The 27,942-nt window shown below is 41.9% G+C and overlaps 1 protein-coding gene across 4 annotated transcripts in view; it reads right to left on the bottom strand.

Annotated features, from left to right (window-relative positions):
* cacna1da (calcium channel, voltage-dependent, L type, alpha 1D subunit, a) overlaps positions 1-27,942 on the bottom strand; it is a 179,313-nt gene that overhangs the window by 15,126 nt on the left and 136,245 nt on the right. For all 4 annotated transcript variants that reach the window (XM_061932764.2, XM_061932765.2, XM_061932766.2 and 1 more), the window contains 9 exons: positions 25,384-25,467; positions 15,070-15,198; positions 14,849-14,914; positions 14,513-14,764; positions 14,261-14,388; positions 14,088-14,184; positions 10,097-10,199; positions 9,891-9,992; positions 2,158-2,291 (listed from right to left, as the gene is read on the bottom strand). In XM_061932764.2, the coding sequence (XP_061788748.1) occupies positions 2,158-2,291; positions 9,891-9,992; positions 10,097-10,199; positions 14,088-14,184; positions 14,261-14,388; positions 14,513-14,764; positions 14,849-14,914; positions 15,070-15,198; positions 25,384-25,467 (1,095 nt within the window). The remainder of the gene's footprint in view (positions 1-2,157; positions 2,292-9,890; positions 9,993-10,096; positions 10,200-14,087; positions 14,185-14,260; positions 14,389-14,512; positions 14,765-14,848; positions 14,915-15,069; positions 15,199-25,383; positions 25,468-27,942) is intronic.

Genomic DNA, 27,942 nt, shown 5'->3' with positions numbered 1-27,942 from the left:
ACATTTAACACAATTTCCCAACTCATATGGAAACGGGGTTTGTAGCTAAGTTGGTAACAGCCATCCCTCTGGCTAGTCTTCTTATTCTCTGGCAGACCAGGTTCATATGAGGTGTGTTAGGAAGCGGAATTACAATGCATACCGCCACCTACTGATGTACAGACAATCCCATTAATAATGTGTTTATGAGCAAGGGAAAACATGGAGCGCAAAATCTATTTGTGGCGAGCCGCCAAAAATCAATGAATGTATGGGAAATACTGAAATGAAAGCCACCCAAGAATGAACTGCCAGATTTGATTGACACTGTAAAATATTTTTAATGCTCTAAACAATAACACCTCTATTCAATTAGAGGTGCTGTTTGCAACTTCCTCACAATGACATTTTTTAAAAAGCAAAACATATAACAAGAACACCACTGGTTAGTTTATGTTAACATTAGTGGTTTAACAAAACAAATTATTTTGACAAATGCTTTTATTTTTCACAATTACAAAGTTTATATAACAAAAACTTTTACTGGCCCGAACTAAAATAATTTGTGCTTAGAGTGGTCCATCACCCAGGGAGCGTGTGCACACACACAAAAGCAATTCAAGAGAAGCAACGAACAATTTGCATTTATGTTGTTATGACAGAATATACATTCAATGACAAATTGCTATTACCGTAGCTAACAACACCTAAAGCTAATTTGTGTACACGTGTTACGTACGCACCTATTAATGTCATTACGTATGAGAGGAGGAGTAAGAGGACGGGATATACTGTGTAAAATACATTAGAAAGTTGGCACCCTCTAGACATCTGTGTAAATGTTGCAAACAGCTCCTTTAACTGCCCAGTCAATAAGAGTTGACCGTTGCATGGTCCCTCCACAAAAGCAAAAAACACTGGGGTCCCCAGCTTCTTCTCGGTCAAAAATATTGGCCTTAACAGCTGTGGCTACAGACAACGGTAATGTAATTCCTGTATGATGGAAAACTCCATTAGATGGTAGTTGCTGTGTCACGGGTGTGCAGCATGCACCAGCTTTATTACCTCCACCAGATGGTTATGTATTTGCTGGAATTTACGTCCGTCTGTTAGTTAGCAACATAGCTAAAAAAAAATATTTGGGTGGATTTTCATGAAACTTTCAGAAAATGTCAGAAATGGGTATGGTATGGGTAAGTGATTAGATTTAGGAGGTGATCCAAATAATTTCTACTATGTTACCTTACGTGTACGTTAAGAGGTTAAACTTCTCTGTGTGTATGCTAGTGGCCCCGCCTCCACCCACTGAGACAAAGACAGTGGATGAATGGCAAAAGGGTTCACTCTGTTTATTATTATTCCCTTTAGAGAGCACAAAAAAGTATGCACAGATTTTATTTTAAACTTTAAGGAAATGTCAGAAGTGGGATAAGGAACAAGTGATTAGATTTTGAGGGTGATCCGGATCACCATATGGATTTAGGACTTTATTTTAAAGGATTCTTTACAATTGGGAAATGGGCCTGGCAGAGGTCTGTGCTCTCTTACTGCTTTTCTAGTCTATAGTAATTATGCAATTTGAAAATGTTTACAATGAATTTACCATTACTCATAATCCTACCACTATTACAACACTGGTTCTGTTGCTGCTGTGTTGCACAATTTACTTGTTAATAAATACTCAATACGCAGTAATTAGTAGTGATAAATCAGTGTATGATGCAATACAGTGGTACAACCACAATAATAAACATGTTCTGGTAATGTCAGTGTCAATCAAAACTGAGCATTATTATCTTGGTAAAAACCACATTTTTAATTCAGCGCTATTGGATCTCACTAGATTACACAGGGGTACCTCCTGCTGTGGTCTTTTTGGTTTACGTTGCACATTAATGTGTAACTTAAACGTCAACAAGCTTTGGAGGTGAACGTCATGAGCTGATGGGTGGAATCACGTGAGACAATGGTGCACGCTTAACATCAAATGTGTGACATTTAGAGGAACAGGGATAAAAGACACAAATAACCGAAAGGTACTGTACAGCGAGATAATGAACGTCCTGCTGGATCACAAACATAACATTAGCACACTCTGTGATATCTAAGTGGAACGCACACAAAGACAACATCTGTCTGCTTGGCTCACACGTCCTTGTGGACCCCAAAAAGACTCACCTGCAGTGCGATGGCCGTGCTGTTCTGGGAGGGGTGCGCACCCACCAGGCCTTCCTCTTTACGTTTCTTGAATTTCCTAAAGTAGTCCTGTATCAGGAAGGTGGCATAGAACTTCCCCACGGTTACCTCATCATCTGAGTGAACAGACCACACAAATGCTTCCTGTGTCAGCAGGTCAGCACACACAAGACCAAGTGGTGGAGGTGAGTCCTTATACCACCATCACCTTCGTTATGCTCAAGCACCACACTCCTTCCAGATCAAATTATGTTAAATACATCCATCCTGATGGTGTACAGAATACAGTGGTACGTCGGTATACAAGCTGTCTTTGTTATGCTTTAGGTTACAAGCCTTCCCATCGCTAATCGGTGTAGCGAATGTCACAGTGAACCCCTTAAGATCTGACCAAAACATCCGCATATAGCTAGAGATCGACTTGATTTAGTTTTTCCCTCAATGAGAACAAATCAAGTGAGTGTGAAGAGCAGTGCTGGTAAGAAGCGGATGATATACATTAAATTGAATAAATAAATTATCAAAAATATAATGGCGTGTTCAGCAGTAGAGGTCGGGTGCAATGTGAGCTGGGCGGAAGCCGAAGGCAGGGCACTTGGCGGTCCGATCCTCGGCTACAGAAGCTAGCTCTTGGGACGTGGAACGTCACCTCGCTGGGGGGGAAGGAGCCTGAGCTAGTGCGAGAGGTAGAGAAGTTCCGGTTGGATATAGTCGGACTCACCTCGACGCACAGCAAGGGCTCCGGAACCAGTTCTCTCGAGAGGGGCTGGACTCTCTTCCACTCTGGCGTTGCTAGCAGTGAGAGGCGACGGGCTGGGGTGGCAATTCTTGTTTCCCCCCAGCTCAGAGCCTGCACGTTGGAGTTCAACCCGGTAGACAAGAGGGTAGCTTCCCTCCGCCTTCGGGTGGGGGGATGGGTCTTGACTGTTGTTTGCGCTTATGCGCCAAACAGCAGCTCAGAGTACCCACTCTTTTTGGATTCACTCGAGGGAGTACTTGAGGGTGCTCCCCCGGGTGATTCCCTCATTCTACTGGGGGACTTCAACGCTCATATTGGCAACGACAGTGAAACCCGGAGAGGCGTGATTGGGAAGAATGGCCGCCCGGATCTGAACCCGAGTGGTGTTTTGTTATTGGACTTTTGTGCCCGTCACGGATTGTCCATAACGAACACCATGTTCAAGCATAAGGGTGTCCATATGTGCACTTGGCACCAGGACACCCTAGGCCGCAGTTCTATGATCGACCTTGTAGTTGTGTCATCGGATTTGCGGCCTCATGTTTTGGACACTCGGGTGAAGAGAGGGGCGGAGCTTTCTACCGATCACCACTTGGTGGTGAGTTGGCTGCGATGGTGGGGGAGGATGCCGGACAGACCTGGCAGGCCCAAACGCATTGTGAGGGTTTGCTGGGAACGTCTGGCAGAGTCTCCTATCAGAGAGAGTTTCAATTCCCACCTCCGGAAGAACTTTGAACATGTCACGAGGGAGGTGCTGGACATTGAGTCCGAGTGGACCATGTTCCGCACCTCTATTGTCGAGGCGGCTGATTGGAGCTGTGGCTGCAAGGTAGTTGGTGCCTGTCGTGGCGGTAATCCTAGAACCCGTTGGTGGACACCGGCGGTGAGGGATGCCGTCAAGCTGAAGAAGGAGTCCTATCGGGTTCTTTTGGCTCATGGGACTCCTGAGGCAGCGGACAGGTACCGACAGGCCAAGCGGTGTGCGGCTTCAGCGGTCGCGGAGGCAAAAACTCGGACATGGGAGGAGTTCGGGGAAGCCATGGAAAACGACTTCCGGACGGCTTCGAAGCGATTCTGGACCACCATCCGCCGCCTCAGGAAGGGGAAGCAGTGCACTACCAACACCGTGTATGGTGCGGATGGTGTTCTGCTGACCTCGACTGCGGAAGTTGTGGATCGGTGGAGGGAATACTTTGAAGACCTCCTCAATCCCACCAACACGTCTTCCTATGAGGAAGCAGTGCCTGGGGAATCTGTAGTGGGCTCTCCTATTTCTGGGGCTGAGGTTGCTGAGGTAGTTAAAAAGCTCCTCGGTGGCAAGGCCCCGGGGGTGGATGAGATCCGCCCGGAGTTCCTTAAGGCTCTGGATGCTGTGGGGCTGTCTTGGTTGACAAGACTCTGCAGCATCGCGTGGCCATCGGGGGCAGTACCTTTGGATTGGCAGACCGGGGTGGTGGTTCCTCTCTTTAAAAAGGGGAACCGGAGGGTGTGTTCTAACTATCGTGGGATCACACTCCTCAGCCTTCCCGGTAAGGTCTATTCAGGTATACTGGAGAGGAGGCTACGCCGGATAGTCGAACCTCGGATTCAGGAGGAACAGTGTGGTTTTCATCCTGGTCGTGGAACTGTGGACCAGCTCTATACTCTCGGCAGGGTCCTTGAAGGTGCATGGGAGTTCGCCCAACCAGTCTACATGTGCTTTGTGGACTTGGAGAAGGCATTCGACCGTGTCCCTCGGGAAGTCCTGTGGGGAGTGCTCAGAGAGTATGGGGTTTCGGACTGTCTGATTGTGGCGATCCGCTCCCTGTATGATCAGTGTCAGAGCTTGGTTCGCATTGCCGGCGTAAGTCGGACACGTTTCCGGTGAGGGTTGGACTCCGCCAAGGCTGCCCTTTGTCACCGATTCTGTTTATAACTTTTATGGACAGAATTTCTAGGCGCAGTCAAGGCGTTGAGGGGATTCGGTTTGGTGGCTGCAGGATTAGGTCTCTGCTTTTTGCAGATGATGTGGTCCTGATGGCTTCATCTAGCCAGGATCTTCAGCTCTCACTGGATCGGTTCGCAGCTGAGTGTGAAGCGACTGGGATGAGAATCAGCACCTCCAAGTCCGAGTTCATGGTTCTCGCCCGGAAAAGGGTGGAGTGCCATCTCCGGGTTGGGGAGGAGATCTTGCCCCAAGTGGAGGAGTTCAAGTACCTCGGAGTCTTGTTCACGAGTGAGGGAAGAGTGGATCGTGAGATCGACAGGCGGATCGGTGCGGCGTCTTAAGTAATGCGGACGCTGTATCGATCCGTTGTGGTGAAGACAGAGCTGAGCCGGAAGGCAAAGCTCTCAATTTACCGGTCGATCTACATTCCCATCCTCACCTATGGTCATGAGCTTTGGGTTATGACCGAAAGGACAAGATCACGGGTACATGAGTTTCCTCCGCCGGGTGGCGGGGCTCTCCCTTAGAGATAGGGTGAGAAGCACTGTCATCCGGGGGGAGCTCAAAGTAAAGCCGCTGCTCCTCCACATCGAGAGGAGCCAGATGAGGTGGTTCGGGCATCTGGTCAGGATGCCACCCGAGCGCCTCCCTAGGGAGGTGTTTAGGGCACGTCCAACCGGTAGGAGGCCACGAGGAAGACCCAGGACACGTTGAGACGACTATGTCTCCCGGCTGGCCTGGGAACGCCTCGGGATCCCCCGGGAACAGCTGGACGAAGTGGCTGGGGAGAGGGAAGTCTGGGCTTCCCTGCTTAGGCTGCTGCCCCCGCGACCCGACCTCGGATAAGCGGAAGAAGATGGATGGATGGATGGATGGTACAGCAGTTGGAGCGAAGCACTGCTAGCCTGCACCACATTGAAGCAGATCAAGGTAAATGCTGTACATATTATTGCATTACTTCATAAAACTACTGTAATTATTTGTGCTACATAACAGTGTATTGTCTTGTTCATTTTTATTTTTAAAAGACATGTCACATGTTCAAATTGTTCCGTTCTAATGGACTTCCATGGCGACGATGTTTCACAATACAAGTTTTTCAAAGTACGAGCTGCATCACAGAACCAGTTAAACTCGTACCCCGACGTACCACAGTATTTAACACCATGTTCACATTTTCAAAAGAAAGAAAAAGCTTGGTCATGGGTGTATGTATCTACAGAGGCCAGCCCTGTAAAATCATTACTCTACTCTAACTGACTCTATGCAGCCTGTTTGACATGTATTTGCTGTTTGGTTGTATAAAGTATACATTTATACAGTATATATATTGCATACAGTAGATACATGATGCTTACAATGTTACATTCCAAGACCTCCTCAGACCAAACAAAAAATCACCAAAAGCCTCATGGATGAAACTATAAAAAGTCTTCAAATGTATATTTTTTATTGTCCTTGTCCACAGAACGGTACCAAAAAATTTCAAGGAGCAAATATATATACAGTATACCATATTTTCCAGACTATATGGTGCACTTAAAATCCTTTTTTGTTCTCAAAACTCGACAGTGCGCCTATTGTAGGGAATAATTCTGGTTTTGCTTACCCACCTCGAAGCTATTTTGTTTGGTACATGGTGTAATGATAATTGTGACCAGTAAATGTCAGTCAAACATAAGAGATACGTGTGGACTGCAATATAATGGCAGTCACTCACAAGAGATAGGTGTAGACTGCAATATCACACAAGTAAACAACACCAACATTTTATATGTTCCATTGAAAATATAGAACATTACACACGGCGTTCAAAAATCTATCAAAATGTTTTAGTACGACTTTGGTAAGCTATGAAGCCGCACCGCTTGATGGTTTGTACTTTGCTTCAACATACGAGTATTATTATGGTGTGTGTATAAGGTAAAACATATTATCTGGCATTTTGTTTCGCAATATTATGCAAAAGCAACTTTTCTTAACTTCTGGTACCTGCTGATCTGTATTTGGGATCTGCATAAGTCCTGAAAAATTGCACGCATCCGCCTCTGTAGTCCGTGGCGACGCCGTAGTCAATAAGTTTCTTATTTTCCTCTATCTTCTTGTTATGGGACATTCATCCTCCACTGTTGCCATTTCTAATATAAAGTAGTGTAAAGTTCTTACTTAAATCTGCCATGAAAGCGCTAAATCATAGTGAGTTTACATTATTCACCCAAGGAACTTTAGTTATTAGAGAGTTCCGGTCGGACGTTTTTTCACGGGACAAATTTCCGGCGGATGAGAAGATGTTGCTCCGTTATTGATCTCAGTAAAGTCTAAATGTCATTAAAACAGTTAGCTCATCTTTTGACAGTTCTTCCACTCCCGCCCTTGCACGCTACACCGCTACAACAAAGATGACGGGTAGAAGACGCTGCCGAAGGTGAGCCACGTAAATAAGACCGCCCACAAAACGGCGCATCCTGAAGCGACTGTCAGAAAGCGGCTTGAATATGGTCTGTAAAACATAATATATGCAACATTTTGACCAAAGAACCACCATGTTATGTAGACCACAAGGAAGTGTTTTCCATTTAGAAAAAAATAATAATAATATGACTCCTTTAATGCTCCCTATAATCTGGTGTGCCCTGTGTATGAAAAAAGATCGAAAATAGACCATTCATTGGCAGTGCGCCTTATAATCCGGTGCACCCTGTAGTCTGGAAAATACGGTATATATATATATATATATATATATATACATAAATATACAAACCCTGCTTCCATATGAGTTGGGAAATTGTGTTAGATGTAAATATAAACGGTATACAATGATTTGCAAATCCTTTTCAACCCATATTTAATTGAATGCACTACAAAGACAAGATATTTGATGTTCAAACTCATAAACTTTTTTTTTTTTGCAAATAATAATTAACTTAGAATTTCATGGCTGCAACACGTGCCAAAGTAGTTGGGAAAGGGCATATTCACCACTGTGTTACATGGCATTTCCTTATAACAACACTCAGTAAACGTTTGGGAACTGAGGAGGCACATTTTTTAAGCTTCTCAGGTGGAATTCTTTCCCATTCTTGCTTGATGTACAGCTTAAGTTGTTCAACAGTCCGGGGGTCTCCGTTGTGGTATTTTAGGCTTCATAATGCGCCACACATTTTCAATGGGAGACAGGTCTGAACTACAGGCGGGCCAGTCTAGTACCCGCACTCTTTTACTATGAAGCCACATTGATGTAACACGTGGCTTGGCATTGTCTTGCTGAAATAAGCAGGGGCATCCATGGTAACGTTGCTTGGATGGCAACATATGTTGCTCCAAAACCTGTATGTACCTTTCAGCATTAATGGCGCCTTCACAGATGTGGAAGTTACCCATGTCTTGGGCACTAATACACCCCCATACCATCACAGATGCTGGCTTTTCAACTTTGCGCCTATAACAATCCGGATGGTTCTTTTCCTCTTTGGTCCGGAGGACACGGCGTCCACAGTTTCCAAAAACAATTTGAAATGTGGACTCGCCAGACCACAGAACACTTTTCCACTTTCTATCAGTCCATCTTAGATGAGCTCAGGCCCAGAGAAGCCGACGGCGTTTCTGGGTGTTGTTGATAAACTGTTTTTGTCTTGCGTAGGAGAGTTTTAACTTGCACTTACAGATGTAGCGACCAACTGTAGTTACTGACAGTGGGTTTCTGAAGTGTTCCTGAGCCCATGTGGTGATATCCTTTACACACTGATGTCGCTTGTTGATGCAGTACAGCCTGAGGGATCGAAGGTCACGAGCTTAGCTGCTTACGTGCAGTGATTTCTCCAGATTCTCTGAACCCTTTGATGATATTGCGGACCGTAGATGGTGAAATCCCTAAATTCCTTGCAATAGCTGGTTGAGAAAGGTTTTTCTTAAACTGTTCAACAATTTGCTCACGCATTTGTTGACAAAGTGGTGACCCTCGCCCCATCCTTGTTTGTGAAAGACTGAGCATTTCATAGAATCTACTTTATACCCAATCATGGCACCCACCTGTTCCCAATTAGCCTGCACACCAGTGGGATGTTCCAAATAAGTGTTTGATGAGCATTCCTCAACTTTATCAGTATTTATTGCCACCTTTCCCAACTTCTTTGTCACGTGTTGCTGGCATCAAATTCTAAAGTTAATGATTATTTGCACAAAAAAAAATGTTTATCAGTTTGAACATCAAATATTTTGTCTTTGTAGCATAATCAACTGAATATGGGTTGAAAATGATTTGCAAATCATTGTATTCCCTTTATATTTACATCCAACACAATTTCCCAACTCATATGGAAACGGGGTTTGTATATATATATATACATATATATATAGGTATTTTGCTTTTTTTATATATAGTAACACATTTAATATGGATGCATATTAAATTTAGAACTAAGAATGTCCTTTAAAAAACTATGCAAAGAAATGTATTTGAGTCTGACATCACGTCAGGGTTAGAGTTGTGTGCACGTTGCTGCTCACTTCCATGCTAATGAGCCAAACCACTTGACTGTTGTTTTGTCCTTTACTGATTAAAATAAAAATGAACTACTCATAACTTCCCACAAGGCAAAAAAGTGTGTGAGCATCATTATGAAACAGGGGTCTGAATCACTTTGACCAAGCATGCTGGGGACAGAAATCAGAGAAAGAGCAAGACAAAAAGACAGAGGCAACGCGAGTTCCATGCCACCACCCTAAAACAGAACTGCTTCAGAATATTCTGAAGTGCTTGAGATGTTTTGGACACACACGCACAGACATATATAAGAGTGTGAGGAGAAGAAGAAAAGCAGTGAATTAAAGAAGAGATCCAGACAAATGAGAGAAACAGAGGGAGACACGGCCGATTGTCTAGGACGTCTGCAGCCTCCATCAGGATCGAACACACACGGATAGCAAACACAGGAGAACATGAGCAGCAACACCGTCATACAAGAACAATGTGTGCGAACATATTTACACATATGTATGTGTGGAGTTTGATTATCCTGCGGCATGTACAATGAGTGTGATTCTACTGACCACCAGCAGGGGGCACTACTTGATCCAGCAGCTTCATACTAGTTCTCTTCCAGATTTTCTTGATGACAGCCCGAAGCTCCTCGTTAGCTTGTTCCAGATTACCTGCCGCACGGGGAAAGAAGCACATAGGCTCACTGGCCGCAGTTTCAGGTGATTCCTTCGGTAGTGTTTTTTTCTTCGTGAACTTGTCCACTGTATATTTTTACCTTCGGTTTTTATCTTCAGGGCTGTTCGCACCAGGGCAAAGAGAGTAGCGTTGAACATGACCGTGCCATCGCTGTTCAGAGGCATATTCATAGCCACCAGCCTCTAAAAATACAGACAAGAGACGGAATTACACGTAAATAAACACCCATTTCTACAGCTACTGTGTATGGTGTGTACATATTGTTGTAACTTGTATTTTTAGCTTTTAAAAGTTGGGCAAAATTAACTTTTTAATGATGTTCATGACCTGTTCATGAGCATCAAATTTCAGAAGTCACGTTTTATAGGTTATGGACTCACCATTAGCAAGATAAGACCGCCCTGTGTATATTTTGCCCACTTTGCATTGTACACACACCAAATTCATTGAGGACAGACTTGCAAAATATACAAATAAATAAATAAGAAGCTTTGCTACCCATTTTAAAAGAAAGCCTGGCTTTCTCCCAACTATCTGTGAGTCAGCTACATATGTGGGAGCTGTGAGTTTGATCAGGCTGACCTCATGTGATGGTGCTGTCAAAATGTGAGTACAATGTTAGCATGTAGCTATCATAGCTATGCTGGAGTTGCTAACATTTGTGTCCTCATGTTCTTAATGTTAATTGTTGTATGTGATATACGGCATATATTACGTTGGATAAGTGTGGAATTAAAGTGTACATGTCAATAGTGGATAAAGTAAACAATAGCGCTTCTTAGAGACAAGGACAGGCGTGGACAAACACAGCTCATTAGCATTAAAGCTACATTAGCACAATATATTGTTTACAATAGATTATAATAAAAGCACTTTAGTATCTAAATTCCAGCACTAAGGATAGAATTTGGTCCACACATTGTCAATACACTGAGGCTTATTCAACATTGGTGAAAAATAGTGGTGTCCCAATCTGATAATGATTTTAAATATTGGACCTATATCAGCAGAAAATAGTCTCACAGTGTGTTTACTTGTGCAAAGCTGGATAGCCAGGTAACATCTAACTGTCTTCCAATAAGCCCACAAGGATGGTCTTTTCTTCTATGTTAGTCAAGTCATTTACAAAAGGTAAACACGGTAGGCTATAAGGTACTAAGAGCTTGCAGCTACACAACAGCTAAGCACATAATAACATACAGGCAAGATATACGTGTCCTTAATTGAACAATAACGCAGCCAAAAACACAGCTTTTGTTAATATAAACAATATAAAATAATTATAGTTGCATATTCTTTCCAAAGTCCTAAAGGCGGAACCGTATTCAAGAGTATCCAGTAACAAATGTGTCCGTATCATTGAACTTACTGCACCATTAGCTTAATTTAATTGATTATTGTGACCACTTAGTAACGCCAAAAACAATGACCACTTTAACGCTTGTCTCCGCTCGGGATGGTGTCCTGCTGGCCCCACTATGGACTGGACTCTTACTATTATGTTGGATCCACTATGGACTGGACTCTCACAATATTATGTCAGACCCACTCGACATCCATTGCTTTCGGTCTCCCCTAGAGGGGGGGGGTTACCCACATATGCGGTCCTCTCCAAGGTTTCTCATAGTCATTCACATCGACGTCCCACTGGGGTGAGTTTTTCCTTGCCCGTATGTGGGCTTTGTACCGAGGATGTCGTTGTGGCTTGTGCAGCCCTTTGAGACACTTGTGATTTAGGGCTATATAAATAAAGATTGATTGATTGATTGATTGAAAGACAGCATACATCCATTCCAGACATCCATCTATTTTCTTCCGCTTATCCGAGGTCGGGTCGCGGGGGTAGCAGCCGAAGCAGAGAAGCCCAGACTTCCCTCTCCCTAGCCACTTCGTCCAACTCCTTCCAGGGGATCCCGAGGTGTTCCCAGGCCAGCCGGGAGACATAGTCTTCCCAACGTGTCCTGGGTCTTCCCCTTGGCATCCTGCCGGTCGGACCTGCCCCAAACACCTCCCTAGGGAGGCGTTCTGGTGGCATCCTGAGCAGATGCCTGAACCACCTCATCTGGCTCCTCTCGATGTGGAGGAGCAGCGGCTTTACTCTGAGCTCCTCCCGGATGATAGAGCTTCTCACCCTATCTCTAATGGAGAGACCCGCCACCCGGCAGAGGAAACTCATTTCGGCCGCTTGTACCCGTGATCTTGTCTTTTCGGTCATAACCCAAAGCTCATGACCATAGTTAGGATGGGAACGTAGATCGAACGGAAAATTGAGAGCTCCGGCGCAGCTCCTTCTTCACCACAATGGATCGATACAGCGTCCGCATTACTGAAGACGCCGCACCGATCCGCCTGTCGATCACACGATCCACTCTTCCCCCACTCGTGAGCAAGACTCCTAGGTACTTGAACTCCTCCACTTGGGGCAAGATCTCCTTCCCAACCTGGAGGTGGCGTGCCACTCTTTCCCGGGCGAGAACCATGGACCCTGGACTTATCCCAGTCGCTTCACACTCGGCTGCGAACCGATCCAGTGAGAGCTGAAGATCCTGGCCAGTTGAAGCCATCAGGACCACATCGTCTGCAAAAAGCAGAGACCTAATCCTGCAGCCACCAAACCGGGTCCCCTGAACGCCCTGACTGCGCCTAGAAATTCTGTCCATAAGTGATGAACAGAATCGGTGACAAAGGGCAGCCTTGGCGGAGTCCAACCCTCACTGGAAACGGGTCCGACTTACTGCCAGCAATGCGGACCAAGCTCTGACACTGATCATACAGGGAGCAGACCGCCACAATCAGACAGTCCGATACCCCATACTCTCTGAGCACTCCCCACAGGACTTCCCGGGGGACACGGTCGAATGCCTTCTCCAAGTCCACAAAGCACATGTAGACTGGTTGGGCAAACTCCCATGCACCCTCAAGGACCCTGCCGAGAGTATAAAGCTGGTCTACCGTTCCACGACCAGGACGAAAACCACACTGTACCTCCTGGATCCGAGGTTTGACTATCCGGCGTAGCGTCCTCTCCAGTACACCTGATAGCCATTCCAGACAGTTACAAATAAATTGGTTAGTGTTTTTGTCCTGTTCAACTACTCAGGCAAATCATATTGTAGATGTAGAAGCCCATATCTGCTATACAGATTTACAGCAGATATGGGCTTTTCTCGTTGCACTCAAAGAACAACTTGCAATTTTCCATATTACATATAGTCTGTCATAATCAAGGATTAGGTAAGAATAGAACAGAAAGTTTTACTGACATTATATACAATTATTCATGATTTATGGTTGCCACTCTTGTACTGTGCTTTAAGAAAAATAGAAGTTTTAATTACGTACTAAAAACTATGGATAAATGTACACAGATAAGCCATGTAGCAGGTAAAACACATTTATTAAAGATAAAACACAAATTGTAGGAAATTGTTACAAAATGTTGTCATTTCTCTTGCATTAGTTGACGCTAATTGGACGGTCTTAACTTTGTTAATATTTGGCATCAAGCAATAAAACAAATAAAAAAAAACACAACCTGGCTAAAAGACCCTAAAATGTGTACAAGCATCCCCTGAGAACACCAAACAACGCCACAACCACAATGACAACCGCAGCCATCCTGGACACAACAACTCCATCACACTCCATTCCACTCACTGCCCCCCAGCCGCGCCTACCTGAGGGTCCCCCACTCCCTCCACAACTGAGATAGAACCCACCCCACTGCCTCCGGTTGTGATCTCAACCAGGCGCAAGACTACGGCCACAGACAGAGCACACCTCACCCTCACACCGTCAGTGAGGTCCCTGCACAGGTTAGTGGTTTTCATACCTACTATTGTTCCCGGTTTAAATAATTTAACTTGATCAAACATTTTCTAACGTTCCACACTACGGAATATTAAAAGTATGTATGATTCCTGCTGATATCGCATCAGATCAAAATCGGTATCGGCCAATACTCCAATATGAGTATGGTACCAGAAGAGACAAAGTTGTATTGGGACACTCTTATTGAAAAATATTACAAAACGGAAGCTTAGAATATAAAACCAGAAGTAAAAGGAGACCTTGCAAGCCACTCGGTGAGGACACAGTTTGCCAAAGCCAAGAGGAGGCTGTATTCTTCTAAGAAGTGTTACCACATCAAGATGCTTAATTCTTCCCCTGAATAAAAAAAAAGACATAATTATTGAAAAATTGTTTCAAACAGACAGGAAGGGAATGTTAATTAAAGTCATACTTGGCCTCTGGATCATACTCTGACCAAATTCTCTTGAATTCATCCAAATGGTGTGGGCCCAGAATGGACCAATCTCTTGTCAGATAGTCAAAGTTGTCCATTATGACGGCCACAAACAAGTTGATAATCTGGAGGAGGACAAGTACTGTAAGGGTCACACTAAACATGCGATGTGTCCAACCTGTGTGCTTAAGATGACAAGTTAAAGTCAAACTATGAATGAAGAATGCTACTGAAGCTTGATGCACGAACCAAGAAGGCGCACAGCATGTAGAAAGTAATGAAGTAAATTATTGCAAATCCGCTGCCACATGTCATCTCCTCGCCGGGGTTGTAGTCTGACTCGGGGTCACACAGCTTCCCCGGCATGCAGGCCAACATGATCTCTTGCCACGCCTCCCCGGTGGCACACCTGAAGAGGAGGAGCACGGCCTGAGGGAAGGTCTGGAAGTTGTTGTTTCGGTTGATGTGTGTGCCATCCACCATTGCAATCTTCCCAAAGACCTGGAAGAGCGTGATTGGCTCCATTAGTTCAACGACAGAGAGGGGAACAAATACTGTAGGTTGTTATCAAGTTTAAGTACCAACCTGCATCCCGATGACAGCATAGATAAAGAACAGCATGGCTATCAGGAGAGCGACGTATGGCAGGGCCTTAAAGAGATAAGAAGACAGTAAGAGTTATAGGAAGAAATTATTCAGTAAACTGAATATTGAAATACAACAAATGAACTACCAATTCTATAAAGCGAGTATTAAAATACAAATGAATCTGATTACAATGTTTGTCAAGCCATCCGAGATCTCACCTGGAAGGATTTGATGAAGGTCCAAAGAAGAGTCCTGATGCCCTCCCCTCGGCTGAGCAGCTTGACGAGTCGCATGACCCGGAAGAGACGGAAGAAGGTGATAGAGATGCGGGCGCTGTCCTCCGTGTTCTGGGAAGAAACATTCCTGAGTCAGAAGCAAGCGGCGCTATGGCATTGCACACCCAATCCCTGAACTGTGCTGGACTGGAATGAGTCATTCTGAACTCTGGAGCAGAGACATACGGGCTGCATCGACATAGAGGAGGAAAATGTACACTTGTAAGCATTCTAATTACTGTAAATGTGTCGCTGAACACCTCTACTCAGTGAACTATGGTCACCGGGTGTGTGATCTACAAAAGTAAATAACCGCCGGGTCTTTGATTCGAACCGGGTCAGAAAAATATAAACAGGTGTGGCTGTAGGCAACTTCCTGATGTAATTGAAAATTAAATCCACAAGATGGCAGTAGTTCTGTATGCGCTTTAAAATGTTGGCTGCCTGTGAGAAAGTCGTATATGGAGATGTGTAATTATACACAGCATATTGATTAACCGCAGTAAGGTTATTATTACCGTGTAAAATTAAAATGATCATAAAACCGTGTACCGGTACGGTACATTAATTGGAGAAGCAAGCTAGTGTCAGTAGCCTAGTGGTTAGAGTGTCCGCCCTGAGATCGGTAGGTTGTGGGTTCAAACCCCGGCCGAGTCATACCAGAGACTATAAAAATGGGACCCATTACCTCCCTGCTTGGCACTCAGTATCAAGGGTTGGAATTGGGGGTTAAATCACCAAAAATGATTCCCGGGCGCGGCCACCGCTGCTGCCCACTGCTCCCCTCACCTCCCAGGGGGTGATCAAGGGTGATGGGTCAAATGCAGAGAATAATTTCGCCACACCTAGTGTGTGTGTGACAATCATTGGTACTTTAACTTTTTAACTTTAGTGCTAGTTCCCATAAATGATAACATGAAAACAAGAGGCATTAATGTCTTTCTCCATTCAAAAAACACATTCCCAAATCTAAACTTGTATAAACACATTACTGTATGAGCAACTAAGATATTTATTTGTGCACATTAAATGTACAGACTCTGCTCTCAAAGCAATATGACAACAGGAAGTGAATTTCCGTGACGTCACATAAACCGGGTGTGACGCACCCAACACGCGCTTTTGTCTTTATCATTAAAAAAATACTAAAACGTACCAAGATAAACGTATTTAAACATTCAATCAAAATAGTTTGTCTAATAAGTAGCCAGAACAATTTTATTATATGACATGTTTCTTCTGCCAAGAAAGTATCTGATGTGGCTATGTATTTATTTTTTTAAATACAACCTGGTTGTAAGTGTGTGAGTACTTGTTGAGCACATTCAACAATACTCTGATAATAATTATAATGTGATAATTTTGGTGACAATGACCATATTATGACATTTTCATATTGTTACATCTTTTGTCGTAAACTTGTAATGTTTGCGATGAACGAGTCTGCGCTATCAATGCTACGGAGCAGTTTGCTCCTTGGCACTTTTACAACATTGGTTCTGTTGCTGTTGTGTTGTACAAAAGACAAGCACTCAAATCATTACCAAAGTTGAAAAAAAAAAAAGTTATATATGAGTTTTGACATTTGGAAGATTACACTCTCTAATTATTGCCTTCCATTGACTGTCCCTTCCTCTTTGCTGTTCTTGTAAACCAGGGGTTCTTCACCATTTTGACCTCAGGGCCCAACTTTTCCACTACAGAGGGGCCTCGGGCCCACTCGGACATTAACACCGAGTTAGTATCTTACTCTTGATTTTAATCGTATTTAATAATTATATCTAACCTACTTACAGTTTACAACCTTGTCAAATGATATGAAACCATGTGTTAATCACAAAGATTATTATCTATTTACCACATAAACCTTACGCTTAGGTCAGGCTGATTAGAAAAATAAGTACTAATGAAATATACAGCATAAGAAGGAACCCAAAAAAACTAACAAAAATGCAGTCAAAACTACAGACATAATAAAACAATCACTTACTGTACAATATCTGCTCTCACCGGGGTGCCAATTGATGAGATGTTTATATCTTCACGTTTAAATGGAGAATTAATCATGCAAGTAAAAAAGAAAGAAAGAGATGAGCGCAAGCGAGCATCTTTTCGTGTTTTTCTGTCCATAAGTTGACGTCAACAAGGGTTGACGTCAAGCTAGCACAACATGATTTTAGCACAATCATGTTGTGCTAAAATAAATAAACTGAATTAATAATTCATATGTTTCTAACTGAACCATCAAATAAAAATACACCTTCACCACTTTAGTCATATTTTTTGTGCTTAAAACACTTCTCTGTGACTTTAGTTCCAGACTTCTTCTGTTTGTTTGATATTGTCATTACTGCCACCACTAGTGGAAAAGTGTATTACAACTGAGTACTGCTGCGGCCCATAAGGACCACAGCTGAGAAACAAATATTTTTGGAGGCCCTCTAGGATGCGTTTGCGACCCAACAATGGGCCCTATGGTTAAGAAACACCGAAACAAACGCCTTGTGTATTATTAGAGCAGTTACCATATATCGTATGTGCATTCAATTTCTATCAATCAGTACAGTTTGGGTATGCTTACTTTTGGGCATTTCTGAGTTGTTGATCTTACCAAAACACGACCTAATACCTACTTTGGAGGTATGAAACTCTCCTGCTGTATCTTATTTTAGTGCGAGAGTGGAGCTACGACATAGTAAAGTCAGATATACAGTATTTGTCACTCTTTTTTTTCACAGTGCCGTTTATAATGGGAACGCAAGCCAGATCAGTGTTTACTTTTCCAAAACTGAACTGTACCGGTGAATGGAACTGTGGCAATGCAGCTCATATGTTTCTGTCAGTCCAGGTCCAAAGCACGGTCAGGAGAGGTGTCATTGACCTACAAGGAGAGGAGGCAAGGAAGCAAGCATGCTGGAGAAAAACCTTGCCATACTTGACAGGAAACATCTGCACAAGCATGGCACCCTCACTCCAGAGTCACTGCATGCAAAGTCACAGTGGGACCAACCCCAAACGGGCCGGCCGGGAGGTTGGCAGGTTAGATAGAGGTGACCTTCTCCCAGGAATAGGGGGTATGGGGAAGGTATCCATGGGCCACTACCCCCATGTAGCAGTGTCAACACTACAAACGGGAGAGGTTGGCGCCCAAAACCAGCCCACACCTCTCTGGGAAAAACATGGCGCCACGTTTGAGTGACACACCTTATAGAACAATCCAAAACTTTAGAAATAAAGTCATGAGGATACATGAGCAAACGAGAAGGGAGAAATCAAAATATAGCGAATGGAAACCTTAGAATGAGAAGGTAAAAGAGAAATATGATGGCATGGCCCTAAGACGAGAAGAGGGTTGGGGTGGAGCATCTTACCCCCTGTTCATCCACCTGAGGAGTCTCTGTTGGCTTTAAAATCAAAAACCTGAATTAATGACTTATTCAGAGCCTGAAGGTCCCCCACACTAATAACCGAACACTAAGGACCAAATATGTTTCATATGACAGAGACAGAACAGAGTCACTACTAGCCTCAGACTTAAGATGATAGGACAGACCACATTCTGGAAGCACTATGGAAGACAGCTCAAAGTGGGACAGAAGCAGTGCAGGTCACACTGACAAACAACATGGGCTCACTGAGAACTGAAAACTGGGACACAACTTTATCACCCCGCTGGAACGAACACACCCAGTGGGACTATAACGGTTCAGATATGATGAATTACTGTCCAGATATATTTTTTTGTGTATGCTGAAACGTTTACTTGTTGATTCCTAGTCAGGAAAACTCACCTGCACAAAAACAAGATTCAATACAAGAGCTGGTTAAAAAAAAAAAAGATATGACGATAATGAAACTGTCAAAGAGGTATTCATTTAAAAGTCGCCTATTTTGCAAAATTGGCTTTTAGAGGATGTTATAACGGTAATGTGTCTATAGAGCAGTGACGTGCGGTGAGGTTGATGGCTGGTGAGGCACTGACTTCATCACAGTCAGATTTACAAACATATGAACCCTAAAGAGTATCTTATTCACCATTTGATTGGCAGCAGTTAACGGGTTATGTTTAAAAGCTCATACCCACATTCTTCCCTGCTTGGCACTCAGCATCAAGGGTTGGAATTGGGGGTTAAATCACCAAAAATTATTCCCGGGCGTAGCGCCGCTGCTGCCCACTGCTCCCCTCACATCCCAGGGGGTGAGCAAGGGGATGGGTCAAATGCAGATGACAAATTTCACCACACCTAGTGTGTGTGTGACAATCATTGGTACTTTAACTTAACTTTAACTTTACACATACAAACTGTAGCACACAAAAAAGCACATTTAATAAAAAAAAAACGTTATTATGGTCTTACCTTTACTTATAAGTGCGGGAACAGTGGTGTTCATGTTGGAGGAGTTGTGAATGAATGAAATATGAAATCCGTGCTGCAGTCTGCAGGTGTACCTAATGTTGTGTCCCTGCAGTCGTTCACGGCTCCTCCGGCGCGAGCATTGTTGTTTTTGCACTTTTTGGCTTCTTGTTAAGTGACTTTTTTTGGGTGGATTGGGTCTTGCACGTGGAGGGTTTGGGTGTGGGCTTTGGTTGGTGTGGCGCTCCCGTCGGGGGATGCACTCTGCGGCGGAGGTGCATTAACCGGCACCAGGAGGCGGGATTACTGCGAGCCTCACACAGTGCGTCTTCGCAGCAGTTTTATGATTGCTCAGCACAAGAAATACATTACACACATACAGTTGTTGACAAAATACACTGTACATTATATACCTCAGCTAACTAAACTATGGAAATGTATAATATAGTTCATATAGCAATACGGTTTCACTGCAAAGCAGGCCAGCAGTTAGCCGAGTCATTGCGCAATCCATGGTGAGGCACAACGCAGTGACGTGCCTCAACTGGCTGCTGATCACCGCACCGTCTCTTCTCAGTATTTGAACGGCAAATGTGAAAATTCAGCGATTTTGAATAAAAATAATCTAAAACTGGTGAAGTTAAATGGAAAATAACGTTATAGTATAATCACTGGATACATATAACAATTTAATAATTTTTTTTTCTTTTTAAATTTTTTTTCTTTCCATGATGGCAGGTGAGGCCCCGCCTCACCTGCCTCCAGTGACCGCACGTCACTGCTATAGAGCATGTTTATGGGCACCAAATGTGAGAAAAATCTATCATTTCGCTCACTTGTTAACTCCACTTTTGAGAGAAGAGGCACATAAATGCTCGCTTATGACGTCAGGACAGATATGGACATGAAGAAGAAGGGTTGACGTCAAGCTAGCAAGATAAGACTACATAAACAGTATCCTATGTAAACACACACACAACACTTTCTATAGGACTTTAAAAAAAGGCTTTGCTACATATCCCAAAATCAAGCCCATCTACCTCGTCAGCTACAGACGTGACCGCTTTAAGTTTGGTCATGTTGTTTTTCTTTAGCCAATACATGCCATGATGTTGCCGGTAAAATGTTAGTGTAATGTTAGCACTTTAGTACACACATGCTCGTGTTTTTCTTCCTGTCTCACTCATTAATGTTATGTTGTTGTATGTAAAATATGACACCTATGGACAAGTACAGAGTTATAGTATTTATTTAAAAAGTGGACAAAGTACAAAAAAGTGCCTCTTTAAAGATACAGACACTCAAAATGGTGTATTCCCATTTCCAAAAAGTGCTTTTAAATGATCTAATTTGCAGCATCAAGGCTAGATTTTGGACAACACACTTGTGAGACCACTTCATTAAAATATTAGTAAAATGCTATGAGTGAGGTTAAGCGTGCTGTAATATTTTTCCTTGTTTATTGTACTGTATGTAGCAATATAGGGTCATCAAAATGTCAGTTTCACAAACCTATAGTTAAACTTGTACCTCTTTGACAGTGTGAGTTAAAAACAGGGGTATTCTTATATTTTGCAATGACGAAACTGGTTCTCTTATATTGAATCTCCTTATTAATGTACAGGTGTAACTAACATTAGGGCGAATGAGAGCACCGTAGATACATTTCATGAACCGAATGCATTTAATATAAACCATCATAAATGGAATATGCTGTTATGATTGTTGTGAGAAAGAAAAAAAATATTTACTCACACAAGCCTCACACACATACCCAGTCATTGTTATGCAAATTATGCCATAAACAGGAAGTATTTAGCGGGTGCAGAATAACAATACAAGGAAAAGTGGTTATAATAGTAGTTAATATTAGTCAAACCCTCCAGACAGACGTGACTTCATTCAAATCCTTCCAAAACAAAACAGTTCAAGTGTCGTTTAGCTTGAGGAGGTTCTTTAGCTAATCCTGGCCAAGGCATCCAAAAAGCATGCATCGCATGTCGCACGCACGCACACACACACACACACACACACACACACACACACACACACACACACACACACACACAGGACGTCGAAATGACAAGGAGTGAATCAGCAATGCAGCAAAGTATGCAGCAAAGTCATGCATGTGCCTTGCAGCGAGTCTGCCATGGAGAGGCAGGCGTGTGTGTGTGTGTGTGTGTGAGGGGGCAGGGGATGGGGGGTTGCCACACTGACAGACGACAGAAGGGGAAAGAAGAAGGCGAATAGAACTTGGGGCTGGAGAGGAGGAAGAGAAACTGGGATAAACTTGTCAGAGCAAAAATGTAGGCGGGGGCAAGTGAGGATCTGCTGAGGTATTCATGCACCTGACTGGGGTCTACACACCTGAGCTCCACTGTGAGCTTTAAGAGCTCACTACAGGAAGACAGGACAAAACACAAAGACAATCACACGATCAACAAAGAACCTCAAAGTCAGCTCTTTTTTGGTGCAATTTAAATGATCGCCTTTTCTTTGTAACGAGGCACTACATTAGGAACACCTGTACAAGCAAGAGACATCCACTGTATGAAGAAGTCAAATTCTCAGACTGATGCAAAGACAATTTCATTGGCGTCCACGGCGAGGAATGTGCTCATTAGATTGAACAGGTGTACCTGTACGTGCCTTAGTACGTCACCGAGACCAAGCCCTGCACTTAACTTAATGAATGTCAGCTTTTAACGCAGACTGAGCTTCACTCAAGCGGACTTAACATTTTGCAAGCAGCTCTTGAGCTCAGGGCCATTCTGTCTGGAGGTCAAATGAGAGGGTGAGCAAGAGAGAGAGCTCGGGAGAAAGAGAGAGAGTGAGGACAAGCAGCACAGCAAGACTCGGGGGAAAAACACAACTGACCGGGGGGACATGGAGCGGGTGGCCAAGGGCCATCTGGGAAATGGCGGGACATGGAAAAGATGTTAGCTAATGATGTCGGCTCACACATCCAGCATGCATTTGGAGACGTGACAATCAAACAACAAGTCAGGACGAGAATACGTGAAGACAAGTAACTAGGAGATAAATACTGTGGGCCCACGGAACTAGTACCATTTATGTACAATATTGTGTTAAATGTTGTAAAAACACAACCTGTACAATTTATCTTGGAGAAAGTTTAAGCCAGGGGTGTCAAACTCATTTTAGCTCAGGGGCCGCATGGAGGAAAATCTAATGGAAAATCATGGCATGATAACTTAAAAATAAAGACAACTCCAGGTTGTTTTCTTTGTTTTCCTTTGGCCAAAAATAGAACAAGCACATCCTGAAAACATACAAATCACAAATAATCCTCTGGACAAAACACTTCAAGTTTGTTGAAAATTCTGAGGAAATTGGTGCAGTTTCAAAAACACAATGAGCTTAGACTTAGTGTCAGTGTATCTACAAAGCCAGGATTAAACTTTAAGTCACAGTCTTTCTGGGATTGAACAAAAAACACAACATGTAAACACTTCTAGGTATCAAATACCTCCTTTGTCATGTCCATGTGTCAACCCAGTGCTAACTCAACAAACCGTAAGAAACGGAGGTAAAAACTATTCAAAAGGGTTACGTTTTCTCGTTTTTTACAGAGACATTATATGGGGGAGTAAGGGTGCCAAATTACAATGTGTTCGAAGCAGAAGACATAAAACGGCAGGTTTTAAGTTTCATTTGGGTCGAGGGAGAGGAGCCGCAGCCACGCTTAACTTTGTACCTCTTGCTAGTCCTAACAGAATTGCTATTGTGACATCCAGTGGACACATTTAGAACAGCAGTTTCTTTCATAAAAAAAAATGCAGCTCATTTTAATACTTGGCAAATTCATCACGCGGGCTGGATAAAACCTGCCGTAGGTTTGACACCCCTAGTTTAAGCCTTAGAACAGATGAAGTGCACTGTGATCCTGAAAGGGATTGTGTTTGACTTCCAAGGGTCCACCATGCATGGTTTTAAAATATACTGTAATGTAGATCGGCCATTTGACATGACCACTTAGTCCACAGGCCACACCCACAATTCAAAATAGCCACATGCAATGCAAACCACAGAAAAACGTATGGAATAGTAAAAAATTCCCTCACAAGGAACATTGTTCGTTTTCTTGTGAAATTAACACCCACAACAAGGCCTATAACACACTACTGTACATGCATGACAATAAGTTAGCTATCGCTTCATTCAAAACCCATGCAGACACACAGAACATGGTATGAAATATTGTAAGTCTCCAGAAAAACAGCACTGCAGCTCAGACAGGAGCACTCCGAGCAGGCGGGGGTTACACCTTCACCTAAATCGTCTCACGGGGGCTTGAAACCCACAGACTTAAAACGCATTTGCTCTTTTTACGCATAATTTATTATAAAGAATATTAGGGCTACACTGAAAAAAAATATATGAGTGTAAAGTTTAATATACTGTACTTTTAAGAGGAAATGTGTAATATTACTTTTCTATGTTTTATGAAAATAAAGTCAAAATATTACAAATGAAAACAATCATAATCTTAATTTTAGAAGAAATAAGGTTGTTATATTACAGACGGTTAAAAAAAAATGCATGTATAATGTTAATAATATTGGTGAAAAATATCAAAAATTTTGAGAGCATATAATTGAAACATTACCTTTTTTTACATAGCAAAAAGTTGTATTATTACAGTGAAAATGGTAATCTATATGAAATAAAGACTAACAATACTGGGGAAAAAATAATTTAATTAGAAATATACATTAAAATATTCATAGTATTATTTCAGGACAAAAAATGTACTGTAAATTTATAAGAATACTTTTGGAATATTACAGGGGGAATAAAAACTAATTTTTATGAGAAAAAACCCTGTAATAATACGAAGAGAAAATCATTTTACAAAGGAAAATAATATCATGAAATTATCAGAGTCATAGAAGTCCAGTTAAAAAAGAATCCTAATTTTATGAGAAATTATATTACATTTTTTTAAAGGTGACATAATTCCAGAGAAGAAAATCAGAATTTTATGAAAACAGTTGTTATATACATTTTTTTAAGACTTAGGGCATAGTATTACATAGGGAAAAATATCTTAGTTTTATGAGAATATAGTTATAATTTTACAGGGAACATGTAATGTTATGTTTAGTTTGTGTGGGAATTTTTATACTTACTTAAAATAATGACTTTACTCTTAAAACAATAAAACCTTTTCCAAAAAACAAATATTACAATATTAATCTCATAAATGTGCACGTTTTCTGTTTCAATGTTGCCCTAATACTCAAATGTATTTATTACTTGTACTGTATTTGTGTATGAAGCAAAACATATATTTGAAATGACTCGCTGACCTTTAAAAAGATAAAGCCCAAGTTAAAAACTAAATTAGCTGTTATTATGACGATAAAGTTGTTGTGAACAACAATAGGGTAAACACAAAAAACAACTGTCATTGTCATACTTGCCTCTACAAGTTTCTATGGAAACAAAATAAACAAGAGTACAATTAATTAGAGAACCACATTAATCAAGAAAACATTCCCTTTTAAAAAGAGATGTCATCATCATCGGGCAACACATTCCACTGAAGAAGACATAGAGAAGCAGCGACAAGGCAGTAACAAAGCACAGTAGAATAGAAAAAACAAACAAACAACAGCACAAAGTCAAAGTGAAGCTTTAGATGAGATGCCATTCTTTCAAGATCGTTTCCCATTTTGTGGCGTTCCACATGGTTCAAGCATTAGTCAATCAGAGGACACATAGACAAACCAACATTTACAAAATTAAATCTCCAACTAACTAACATAGTTTAAATGTTTTTGGGATGTGGAGCATGAGTATTAAACAACTGTAACTGTAAATGTCTCATAAAGCTTCAGTTTGACCCGGAAGTCAAGAGTTAAGTCGTACTTACATTCACTTCAGTGATAGCGATATCAACAACGCTACCGACGACAATTAAGGCATCAAACGTGTTCCAAGCATCAGCGAAATAGTGCTGCAGTCAGTGCACAAAGTGAAGATGCAAAGGGAAGGGAGAAACAATGCCAAACATGACGTGGAAGGATGAGTTGAGGACAAGAAAGAGAGAACAAGCATTAGAAGTAATCAGATAACAAGGCAAAGATGGAGCGAGTCGCACTGGCTGAAAAACAGGAAAAGGGCAGAAGAGAGCGACGGCCAGTTGAAAACCGACTTTTACTTACATCGATCTCGCTCAGAACAATGTCTACTATGCTGCCAATCACAACCAGGGCGTCAAACACATTCCAGGCGTCTCCGAAATAGCCCTGAGTGAGGTTGAATGCACGGTCGTCGTGTTGGATGCAAGACCAGCAGAAACATTAATTCTTTATTTGCGCTCACACATACTATATGGTGAACCGCCACAAATACATCCATAAGGTACAACTTACTGTATGTTAACTCTTAGGAGTCCAGGGTATAAGCAAGTGCTTTTACGTACTGTTGTGATTACCTTTATATTTCACCCTAAAAATCTGTTTATTTTGCCTCAATTGGGGTTTAACACAAATCTTAAAACTGAAAATTAAATTATAAAATGTATCATTCAAAAAACATTTTACGAAAAACAAAGTACCGGTACATGTGATGAAATATATGGTGAATTATAATAATAATGTATGTAAAAAAAAAAAAGGTGTCACAGCCCCCTCATAATTTTTCCACCTCAAGAAAGCTTAAAATAACATAATTCACGTCAGTGTTGGTTTACCAATCCTACGTATGAAACCAAATAGCCGTACATGCTTTAAATCAGGGGTGTCAAACGTACGGCCCGCGCACCGGCCCGCGGGATGAGTTTGCTAAGTATAAAAATTTACCTGACATTTTTGAATGAAAGAAACCGCTGTTCTAAATGTGCCCACTGGATGTCACAATAGCAATTCTTTGTATCTTTGTAGATGATGCTACATATGTACAAAACAAACCACCTGAGGTTAGTATATCAGTCAAGGAAAATGATCAAACTACATAAATAACATCCTGTAATTTGATTTTGATAAACATTTTTTATCTTGATACATTGAAAATGAACACCAATGAGTTGACTGATGAACATTATCATATAATTTATTCAGAAAATATAAATAATGACAAATAAAGGTAGAATACTATTAACCGCAACATGTAAGTGTAAAAAACCCCCAACAACATTATGCTTTCTACAATTTCAGAATGTGCTTGTTCTATTTTTAAACAAAGAAAACAATCTGAAGTTGTCTTTATTTTTAAGTTATCGTGCTGTGATTTTACCAGTCTGGCCTACATGGGAGTAGATTTTTGTCTATGTGGCCCCCGTTCTAAAATTAGTTTGACACATTTGTTTTAAATGATTCATGAAGATCTTCTCTCCATCAATAGAAAATAGCTGTCTTGTTTATTTGTTAGCTTTACTTTCGCTTTCACTGCACCCAAAGTGCATACAACTGATGCGTCATCATACTACGCCACCTATCATGCTGCGCAGGCGTATACCCTGGATACGAGGTTGTGGACTCTTGAGAGTTAATATACCCATAAGTCTAATATTACAGCCCAAAGTAAGTTTTTATAATTTTTCCAAGACATAAAGCACACCACTTTCTACTTGAGCTGAACTGCATTTGACCCAGTTTACGTAGTTGGCTGCACCAAACTACTAATATTAATATTGCATGCATTTGGGAAAATGTCTGCACTGCATCCCACACGCTCTTACTAGCATCCTGTTCTTCTTGGCAACAAAGAGCTGATGGGCAGGCAGTCGAGGGCCAAGTAAAAAAACAAAACATTACTCAGACATTTTTATGTAACTACTGTACATCAGTAAATTCAAAACATGTTTCACAATGGCCACATACAGTACAGAAAACAGGAAGTACACAGGGGCTACTTTATTTTAATATTATTTTTCAAAAAGCAATGCAATGCAAGTGAAAATATGCCATGTAGTTAAATGTATTAAATTAAATTTTGTGTTATAGGTGACAGAGCAAATTGTCATTGTTTTGATGTGAACTTTGTTTCATTTTGTGTTTAGAGGGTGCAGCGGTCTATAGTACAGTACTTAAAATTGTTTTACAGTAGAATCCACTCAAGCCGGTCCCGCTTATTTTGCCAAAACGTTGATGTCAAACAACTCATCAAGCCTTGGCCCACTGTGTTATAATTATAATTTTTTACTTATTCCACTTCAATACAATACTGATATTGGACCCTTGATTATTGGCTGATACCGCTACAGATACAATACAATATTAGCAGGAATCAGACACACTTATATCATTTTGTAGTGTGGAATATTAGAAAAGGTTGGATCAAGTGAAATTAGTCAAACAGAGAATAATGGGAGGTATGAAAAATGCTAATCTATTATTAACCGCCTGGAATTCATTTATTGTGTCTTTAAGTTGAAGTGGAGAGGCAAATGTTTTTGGCGACACCTAGTGGCCACAATAATTAATTAATT

This window comes from Nerophis lumbriciformis, linkage group LG38, assembly GCF_033978685.3.
Source record: "Nerophis lumbriciformis linkage group LG38, RoL_Nlum_v2.1, whole genome shotgun sequence".
Classification (NCBI taxonomy): domain Eukaryota; kingdom Metazoa; phylum Chordata; class Actinopteri; order Syngnathiformes; family Syngnathidae; genus Nerophis; species Nerophis lumbriciformis.
The sequence above is the reverse complement of the archived record's forward strand: the minus strand, read 5'-3'. Positions and strand labels throughout refer to the sequence as shown.